The following is an 11330-nucleotide window of genomic DNA, read 5'->3' as shown; positions in this document are numbered from 1 at the left end:
ATCTAACGAGAATGAGTGTAGTATTCTCTATTTATTACTTGCCCGTGAAGAGATCACCCGGTTAATAAACATACAGCTGTATTACACATTGTGTAATACCAAAACGCGTGCTTATGTACTCTCGGAACACGTTTTACAAACAAATATTGAAAGCTCTTGACATCCCTTGGCTTATTCAACGACACTGCGGGTCGAGATGATAGATCACTGAGACTAGTTCCGCAAGGCGATCGTACTGTAGCGCAACGACAGTGGTTGGGCTAAGTTAAAGTATGTGAGTTGCGACAACCTTAGCGCTACGATAGTTTTGTGGAACGGACGCCTGAATTCTGAAGGTAGACCGTTGTATGGTATTAAATTCATACGTTTCAACTTTTGACGTGTTTAAAGTATTATTATGTTGAATTCAATTGGATTATGCCGTTGGTCGGTCGTGTAGTTGTCAGCCTATTCACACTCAACAGTATAATTCCAAAACCGTTATAAATGGCAAGTAATAAATAAAATACTAAACTCGCTCCCGTGTTAAACAAATTTTATGAAACTTACCACAACGTATTCACTCGTTTCATAAAATTGGTATTACACGGGAGCGAGTTTAGTATTCTCTATATATTACTCATAGATATTTTAATGAGAAAATAGAAAAAGACCCGTATGAAACGTCAAACCAACAGAGACACTTCACTGAAGGCACGCGCTATGGTTCAGATGACGTAATGTGATCAATTTGTGACATTATGAACAATGGACGACGCGTCATAGCGTAGATTTTGTGTGAGTTCATTGGAGTATGAACCTTCATAGAGTGAGGGTCAAACTGTATGAACGTCGGAGCTTGTCGATGCTATGATAGTTTGGATGTGCATTTCTCCGTTTTGTTCATTAGAATGGGCCGTAGCGCCGATATTCGTGAACAATCATGCAGTCAAACTCTCTGACATTTCTCAATGTATACTGAAACGCTGAGTTCAAGATTAAAGGTTCTAAATGATCAGAAAGAACGCTTCTGTGTGTTTTCGTGCTAGGGAATTCCAAGGGGTTTCCCCAGGAATGTGGAAGTTGTCCGTTTGTGTTTACTTCATTTCAAGAGCACGGTCTCGTGATACGCCAATGAACGTCAATTTCGCGGTCATGTGACCGACCTCTCGTCCAATGGAAAAGCCGTATATCGTGTAAACGTCGAATTTAAAAAAAATATTATTGGAAACACACTACCATTGCACCATTATGGGTAATATTAGAATGGTTTACCGTACAGCGATTCAAATATCAATCATATGGTTCAAAATTCATTTAGAGGCGGTGGGGAAGACTAGTGGTTAAAACGTTCTCTCGTCACACTGGGGACCCGGGTTCGTTTATCCAAATGGGTACAATGTGTGAAGCCCATTTCTGGTGTTCCCTGTCGTGATATTGCTGAGATACTGCTAAACACGGCTTAAAATTATACTCACTTATTTGAAATAAATCTGACGGACGTCATATGGTCAACATTGTTGACGTAATCCAGACACCATCTAATCCGGAAATCTGTTAATCCAGATAACACACATGGCAACAATGACGTTTATTTACGTTAACCTCATTGTTGCCATCCAGATTAAAATATTCACGGATTATCGAGATGATGATGATGATATTTCTTTTGAATACTACCTGATATATATAATATAATATATAAAATTATGTGGGTGTTCTCAATAGCCATTATTCAGATAGTCAGGTTTCCGGAGAAAGCCAGTTTCACTGGACATGGCATGCACATTGAGTGAGTGAGTGAGTAAGTTGGGTTTTACGCCGCTTTTAAAAGTATTCCAGTAATATCACGGCGTGTCAGCTTAATGTGGGAGGAAAGCCCCAATTGATGCAGGTCTCAGACGTTTACCACTTCGGTGAAACCCACGAGCACGGGTATGGTGCTGACAAACCTAGAAACATTGGGATTGGAACCCACAATAATAGGTTTCTGGCGTGCCCAAGGGACACACCTCTGCACAGCGAATCGCGGTGCCTTAGACGACTGGGCCACCCGTGACCCCGGCATGCACATTGACTGAGACTGCACGGAAGAGTCTTTAAAAGGGCTTGTTAAAATGTATTCCTCTTCCATCAATATCCGCCCAAACATTAGCCCCGACTCTAATGAATTTTTAATTTATTTATATTTTGTAAAGAAACCACTCTTTCAACGAAAAGGGCGTGTTTGTTGGTCACATTCACAGGGGAGTCTACATGTCAGCTCTACACGCGATACCCAAGTCACACACCATATGCACACACAAAGCTTGACACAAAGGCCATGTAGCAAGGTGTGGCACACCCAATGAGAAACTGTCGATAATCTCAACTTATCCATTTGTTTGTTTCGCGTAGACGTATACCCTTTTCACAGAAATCAGCCGCCTAAACAATAACTCAGTAAAATTACTACAAATTCAAAAGAAACACACACACAAAAAGTAAACATGACATTTTTTGGTTATAAGATATCCAAACAATTGTTTTAAGATAATTATAAGCATATTCCTGAAAATAAATGCAACTTTTTTATCTTGTTCACCTCGATAACAGAACCATAAAAACGTAATCAGTGAAATATAGGCCTTAGCATGTAAAGATATATGGGGTGTCGTGGTTATATGACAAACGTTGATATATTATACTATTTAGTGACTTGCACCATACTTGTCTTTTTCAGTCAATGATTATTTGTACTCTATCAAATTATTTGTTTCGTGCGCGTGGCTATATATTTGACAAATGTCGACAAACTTAATTCGTATTGCCCAAGAAATGTACGCGTATGTATTATTACACTATTCTATTTATTACGCTTCTTTCATACTCAAGGCTTACTTTTACGGTACAAGTGTAATTCTACATTTTCGACGTCGAGGACTGAAAGTTTTCGTAACATGACTTAAAAAAAGTTTGCAGATTTCTTTTCAACCTGCGGTTTGCATCACAGATTTAATTTATTGGTGGGTCTCGTTCAACGTAAATCAATGAATTGTCAGTGAACTAATACATGACTCACGCTGCTGGCAATAACATGGTATATCGTGTGACATTGTCGTTATAAATACAACCATAAAAAACTACCCTGTACGTCTACACTGCTAACACAATCGTCAGTACGCCAGACGCCACACAAATAGACGGTCTGTCAAAGTTTATGCGTTGCTACAGCAACCAGGCCTCCGCGTGCCGACCTGGTCACGTGATGACAACTTCCTGTTCAGTCCTTGACAGGTGCCAACGCGAAATGGTTTGACTTTTCGTGAATGAAGTCGTGAGAGAAGAGCAGTGATAACAAATTTGCGATTACCAGCTGGGTTTGTTTCGTGATCAGAATGTGTGGAGGGGGAGACAACAAAGTAGAAGATGCCGGCAAAGTAGACGATGCCGGCGGAGAGAAGGCGAAGTACGGTAAGTGCACTGACAGTGACAGGGAGATCGACTGTTGTTTACCTGTTATGGACCAGTTATGGACATTTTTTATAAAAAAAATTCTGACATATTCTGTGTACAAAGTTGACTGTACCAGTAACTTTATTTTTTTGTGAAACTATGAGCAAATGCGCTCATTTCTGTCTGTGGAAAAGGTTCAGTTGATTTCTGTTATAAGGCTAGAATAGGGAATCAAAACAGTGGAAAGAGAACTTTCCCATCGAGTTACTCTACCAGTTATCGCCATCATCTTAACAGAACGTGATCATGTGAACCACTTCAGTTATACAAACTATATTTTTTAGTATCAATTTATTATTCATCAACATGAATAAAAAATGTTGTTATTAAATTGTCATCTGCAAACTGACAAAAAACAATATTACACATGCTTCTCCTTAACACTATGTAGGCTACTATGGATTTCTCGATATTATATATATACAGGCTATGCATTTTTTAAAATATACAGCTGGTTTCAGTTATACGGAAATTCGTTTATACGGACGAATTGTGAAATGACGCAAGTGTCCTTATGAACGAGGCACGACTGTAACTCAAATAGGTTTCAGCTGGAATATTGTATTTTGGGTAAGAAATGACAGACAGATAAAACCCAATGACAGAAATGAAAGTGCATCATCGTGTTGTTTGATTGATATTTTCGCGTGAATCAGTCACGTGACACCGCCCATGTGTCTTTTCTAAAGTTGTTTTTAAGAAAGGTGATTATGGTGTGTTTTTTAAAAATATTACCTAACTAGAGTCCGTTTTGTTCATTTTCGGATAAATATTTCTCTGTTCTAATGAAAACGAGCAAGAGTAAAATGAAATGCAATCATGTGCGTGCTATAACGGGGAATTGGCGATAATTGGTCTTCAGCAATAACTGGTCCTTAGCCAGTATATGTAGTTTTCGCAGGACTTTATATTTCCCCGTAGTTAAGCATTCTCACAACACTTATCGACCATACTTTTCGTCTAATATCACTTTTGATATAGTTTTTATATAAACATAGAATAAATTTGAGTGTACTAGTTTAGTTATATTTTTAATTTAAAATCTTTGAAATGATAAAAAGATTTGCCTCCTTACCAGCCCTGCTAATCTGCTAATGTTAGAATGCATAGGGTTAAATTTGGACAAGACCAGATTTACCACCCGGGTACTCGACCCTCTACGTACCTGACCCTACCCAGGTATCCACTCAGAGTTGGTACAAATGTCTTATTGGGAATTGTTTTACCAGAGCCCTGGCAAACACAAATAAAACTATCTGATCATGTGAAGTTGACTGAAGCTTTTAAAAACATCTTTACTCAAATATATAAATATAAGTTAAAGGAATGCATGCATATTCAGACAGAAATGCGAACATTAAAAGTTCTACTTGAAGTGTCACCATCGACTTTTATTGTTATTGTCATAAAACAATCTATCACATGCCTATCCACGGGCCCGGGTAGTCCTGTGGGTACCCAGGTCCTACTCAGGACCCACCCAGGTCACCCGTTTCAGCTCTGGAATACATGTTTGTTTGTTTGTTTGTTTGTTTGTTTGTCCATCAGCAATATTCCAGCTATTTGACAGCAGTCTGTAAATAATTGAGTCTGGACCAGACAATCCAGTGATTGTCATCATGAACTCATGAACATCGATCCAAGCAATTGGGATCGATGACATGCATCAACCAAGTCAGCAAGCCTGACCACCTGATCCCGTTAGTCGCCTCTTACGACAAGCATAGTCACCTTTTGTGGCAAGAATGGGTTGCTGAAGACCTATTCTACCCCGGGACTTCCCAGGCCGGGAATACCTGTGGGATGATTACTGTTCAGTGTGTTTCTAGTGTTAGGTTTTGTATCGGATTGCCAGCAAGTAAAAACAGTTAGTCATGAGTCAGAATCAAGCAGTGTTTACTTTCATCATATTTTTATGAGAGTCTCATGGGGGGCGAGCGAGAACAACCAAGGCAAACACAATCAGTGTTCAAAATATAAAAAATGCCAAGTTGCCATCAGGACCAACAGAATTTAGAAGCTATGTACAGGTCCTGACTAAACTCGTCAGGCCTTCATTTGAAAAACTGCAGCTTATAGTGACAAATAGATAGTCGTAAATTTACTGGAGGCCACAATGAGCCATCAGTGTTAGAAATTGGCACTAGTCCTGTAGTCCTTGTCAAGCTGCCCAATAGTTAAGGTATCCTAAGGACTTGTAGAAATTTGCAATTTTTAGGGATTTTGCTATACGTTATCATTATAAGGACTAGTGGACTAAAACCGTTAGTTTCTATCTCTGCAGCCATACAACTTTGAAACTACGGCCCAACACGAGATCTATCTGCCGTGGACTTGCGTGCAGGCGCTTAATATATTTTGAAAACTGGAGGCAATTTTACCTCAATTTTCTTGGATACATCATATTTAATGGTTGGTTGGTTGGTTTGTTGTTTAACGCCGTACTCAGCAATATTCCAGCTATATGACGGCAGTCTGTAAATAATCGAGTCTGGACCAGACAATCCAGTGATTGATATCATGAGCATCGATCCCAATTGCGTGGACATGTATCAACCAAGTCAGTGAGCCTGACCACCCAATCCCGTTAGTCGCCTTTTACGACAAGCATAGTTACCTTTTACGGCAAGCATGGGTTCCTGAAGACCTATTCTACCCCGGAATCTTCACGGGTCTCATATTTAATGAAACATGGATGTCTAAAATTAACATTAAAAAAAAAAAATAGAATACATATTTATTAGTATAATACAATAATAACCTTATCAATTAAAATTATTTTGTTTGCTTAGTGCCACAGTCAGCCAGACTATATGATGGCAGTCTGTAAATGATCAAGTCGGGACCAGACAATCCAGTGATTTGTATCATGAGTGTTGATCATTATAATTGGGACACAATGACATATATCAACCAAGTCAGCGAGTCTGACCACCCAAACACGTTAGTTGCCGCTTGTGACAAGCATGGATCTTCACAGGTGTAAACTTGTTTAATGACATGAGTATGGAATGATGTTGTATCTGGCTTACAGGGCATGTGGGAAGAGAGTTAAATAGGGAACTGCAAATGAAGGACAGTTTTCCCTTATTTGAGATCTGAAAATCTGGGAAAGAATAGGTCTTCATCAACGGATAACGGATCGGGTTGTCCGTGAGGCTCACTGACTTGGTTCATTCAAGTACAGTAAACGTTGTTTATAAAGAACACGCTTATAACAAACTGGTGGTCATAACAAATTTGTTTTTAGTCAATGCAATATGCTGTATATATGCTGTATGTAAGCTTATAACAACCTAAAATTAGAGGACCCTTTGAGTTTGTTATAACTGTAGTTTTCTGTAATTGTATCCCACTTACGTAGATCGATGCTCATTATGTCAATCATTGGATTGTCTGGTCAAGACTCAATTATTTACAGACCGCCGTCATATAGCTGGCGTTAAACAACAAACAAACAAACAAACAGACTGTGGACCAAGGAAACATTTACTGCAGTAAAGAGGATCTCACAGCCACACATTTTTTAATTTTTGTTTCACAGACCAGCTGCCCTACTGAAAAACAGCCAGCCTAAGAAATAAATCAAACATAAAATATTTATTTTTATTATGTCTCCCACTAATAATATAGACCCTCTTATTCAAAATAAAATGTTATTTATTAGTTCCATGTATACATCACTATCTATGATTCAACACCACAGCAGAATGATTTTTAAATAAATAAATAAATAAATAAATAAATAAATAAATAAATAAATGACATTTATTTTTACTTTATTTCAACTGACCTTGTGTGGCAAAGCTGGAATAAATTCGTGAAACATAAGATTTATAAAGTGTGGCCTAAGATCCACCAAAAACAAAATGATCCAAGTTGCCTTAGTGCAACCCCAACTGTTAGCGTGATAATATCTGAATTTTTTTAAGGTTCGACCAACCAGAGATTAATCAAGCACCAAACAGAAAAGAATCTTTTTAGAGATGTTTTAATTTTTTCGAGAATGGGCCCATAGTATTTTTCATAATGGGACAGAGATAATAGCATTGAACTGTATGAAGTAATTACAACCCAACCTAGAGGGGAAACGATACATTGGTGCACCGGTGCATCGTGAGTTTTCATACAACGATACGATACACGATACGTTTTGTTCTGTATCGATACAAGACAATACATGTGCTAAAATATATTACTTACTACTTGTGTAATGCTTCTCACCACAACCCGATTGTTTTTGTCAGCGAAATATTGCAAAATGTGTTGTGTAGCTTTCTAAATTAACTACTCAAAATAGCCGCTACATACACATGTGTCTACAGCTAGCGTTTGCTTTGGAACCTGCTCTGAAATATTTATAGTCAAGAAGTTTTCACATGATTTGATGTAAATATGCGTATCGCGATACGTATTGTATCATGACCTTGCTGTATCTATTCACACATACACAATCCACTGATCTAATTATGTATGTAGAGCCAGAGAAAGTTAACAGTGATTAACAAAGTTGACAGGGTTTCTGACAAGGTCAAAGATTGGCGGGATCTGCACTTAAGGTCATAGCCTGAGATAGTATCTAAGTTTGATTATTGTAAACTTGATTTATGAGATTTGCTGTGTGTACATGATTTTGTAAATTTGACGTTTTGACTTAGCCCAAGAGAGCTTACATATTATAAACAAGGTCATACAAAAGCCTGTTTGTTTCAGTGAATAGTGTATGGCCAGTTGCGGCCATTTTGTTGTCAGTGATACAAGGGAGATAACAATGTGGGATAAAAATCACTTCTGTGTTTCTGTCGTTTTGTCAGTCAATTTCAAAGGGAACATTTGTGAATGAATATTTGTATAGATTTCGGGTTAAATGATACAATTAACAACAAAACTTGTTATATCTTTTAACAGAATATACTGGAACTCAGAAAAAATGTTGCGATATGTATCATGTTAATGAGTGCAGTGGAATAACTGAACATTTATTAATATTCTAGTCTGTATTTACAGAATCGACAAGCTGGAACCAAACAAAAACAGAAACAAGCTCTTATTCACACATTTCACATTTACTGGAGCTCATTGTTGGCCTTCTTTATTTAGCTGCTTATGGCTCAGGGGACCTATTCAGAGTAGCCAAGCCTCATCGGGCATTGTTTGTAGCAACAGCTGTGGTAGCTAGGATTTATGGAGGGGTCAACTCTTCTAGTCCTTGTATTGTAGGGCTGCGATCACCCAATGTTGTTGGCACAGGAACTGTGACTGCAAGGAACTAATTTTGTCGTCAATGAGTCATTATATTTCGGGATATCTTTTGAAGTAGAGTGGTGTGATAGTTGGGTTGGTCCCGGCCCATATAAGTTTTATTCTTAAAACAAGTCATGTAAATATTGTGTAATATATACTACTCGAAACAAGTTAAAAACACCCACAATTGGAAGGCTGGGTTGCAATTCCTTCCAGCCATGACATATTATGAAAAAATCAGGAGTTCTTAAACTTCTTTTGAGGATGTGGTGATCATGTTACCTATCAACTACTAATAATAAACAACACCATATTTATTTCACAATCACGATCAGCTGATGTGATCCATTTAAACCATTTTCATGACGTCAAGCTATTGTTGTTGCAGTTGATTCAGAGCAAGGAATTCATTGGCCATTCTGAACTTACATTTTAATGAGGAAAACTGACACAACTAGGGTCATTATGCAAAATTATAGAAAAGTTTTATATCAACCACATGGTTTAAGTCTGAAAAATCACTCGAATCTGTTTATTCTGACATTAGAAACTACTCACCCATTTGGACTCTTAATTTTACTTCCCGAATAAACAGATTCTCATTTCTCTATTTCACAATTAATATTTTTTAAAGGGAAGATTAAAATCTAATAAACTGCTTTAATTCAGCCAAAATAATTTATCATAAGAATGTTGTTTCTGTATCATAAATATCATATATCAGGGTAAATAAGTATTTTTATGTTCGCCAAATGTTCACGTAATATAGTTTTTTATTCCAAATGCCTTAATTATTTTTTTAGTTCGTTAACGAGACCAACAGATAAAAATCCCTGAAATTAGAAAAAATAAATGAAATGACTTTGGCAATTACTATTTTGGGCCAACTCTGTTTCACAATTACGAAATGAAAAATACTGAAATTTTATCACATTTGTTTGAAAGAAAAATGGTGAAAAATATACATAAAAGATTTTATCCTGACAAAAAACACAATCAATTATCTTTCAGTATTAAGCCCTGTTAATGCTTGTATGTTTTTCATTCATCATTAGCAGCACTATTCTCGATTTTGAATGATTCATATATATTTCTATCAACCACCTACATTGAAAGTTAGGCCAGTTTCTTGTAAACCAAAACAATAAAAGGCATAATAAAATATTAACAATACGAAGTAATCTCTATGTAATATTTATAACTCAGGATTGTTTCCCTTGACGTACTAGATATTATAATTTAACTCGGTCATGGCAAGGTTCAAATCCCCTATTCACCCCAATTATATTTATTTTTGTTTGTTTGTTGTTTAATGCCGCACTCAGCAACATTCCAGCTATATGACGACAATGTCTAAATAATCTAGCCTGGACCAGACAATCCAGTGATTAACATCATGACAATCGATCCACGCAATTAGGATTCAATGACATGCATCAACCAAGTCAGCAATCCTGAACCCCGATCCTGTTAGTCGCCTCTTACGACAAGCATAGTTGCCTTTAACGGCAAGCATGGGTTGCTGGAGACCTATTATACCCCGGATCTTCACGTGTACGATTATATTTATACACCTATATTTATAAATAAAAGCAACAAAACACCTTCAATAATCATGCCTCCACTGTACGATTCTGACCGACTTGACCACAGGCATGTGTTTATAAATCACTGACAAACAGTGATAGTATACATTGTTAATGAAAGGTGCGGGTATGGCTACCATTGTGCATATTAACAGTTGACTCAAAAGGTTCAACTAGCATGTCGCAGGGCTCCAGATAATCCTTTGAGCCTCGGAGTTTTCATTTCCATTGGGTATTGATAGCAGGGAATTATCTGAACTTGCTCAGAGGCCGATATTCAGCCCAAGTCTGGTGAAAATGTCAGCAATAGTTCCTAATTAGAATGGAACATTTCCCAATTCATACTTTTGTAGCTATAGATGTGACTAATGTTATGGCTTTGTAAGGGTGCCTTGTGTTTCTCTGATCACAGGACCAATCAATATAACAATGTATAAAGCTTTAATGTTGAGGTTAACATAATTTTATCCTTAAATTTAATGTTAAAATACCCCTGAATTTTGGCAGATTTTAATATAACTCTCAATTTTGAACAAAAGAACGATTTTGAAAATTTGTCTGCCAAACATCACTGAATGGTTTTCTTTGGGTAGTCAATATATTTTTGCCCCGTGAAGATCCAGGTGAGAATAGATTTTCAGAAACCCATGCATGCTGTAAAAGAGGACCAGCGGAATTGGGTGGTCAGGCTCGCTGACTTACTTGATGCATGCCATCATATCCCAATTGTGTGGATCGATGTTCATGACATCATGATTGTCTGGTCCGTTCTTGATTATTTACAGACCGCCGCCATGTAGCTGGAATATTGCTGAGTGTGGTGTTAAACCACAAAGAAAGAAACAAACAGTATATTTACTCTCTTGGGCCCAGTCAGATTTTGAAAACTGATGAGTGGACTTGAAAAAAAATGATTCCACTTTTATTATGTTTCAGGCTGCATTTAATTAGCATATATATATTTGTGTGCCGCTCCAAGTGACGCACATGTCGCATCATCCAGGAACAGTGATACATGTCCGTGTT

The 11330-nt window shown here is 37.4% G+C and overlaps 1 protein-coding gene across 1 annotated transcript in view; it reads left to right on the top strand.

Moving 5' to 3' along the window:
* Window positions 1-3268: 3268 nt before the first annotated feature.
* LOC139477029 (choline transporter-like protein 2) overlaps window positions 3269-11330 on the top strand; it is a 36689-nt gene continuing 28627 nt past the window's right edge. The window contains exon 1 of the mRNA XM_071259589.1: window positions 3269-3432. Coding sequence (XP_071115690.1) covers window positions 3357-3432 — 76 coding nt within the window. The 5' untranslated portion in view covers window positions 3269-3356. The remainder of the gene's footprint in view (window positions 3433-11330) is intronic.

This window comes from Haliotis cracherodii, unplaced genomic scaffold (genome assembly GCF_022045235.1).
Source record: "Haliotis cracherodii isolate W230 unplaced genomic scaffold, xgHalCrac1.p SCAF_30, whole genome shotgun sequence".
Lineage (NCBI taxonomy): Eukaryota > Metazoa > Mollusca > Gastropoda > Lepetellida > Haliotidae > Haliotis > Haliotis cracherodii.
The sequence above is the reverse complement of the archived record's forward strand: the minus strand, read 5'-3'. Positions and strand labels throughout refer to the sequence as shown.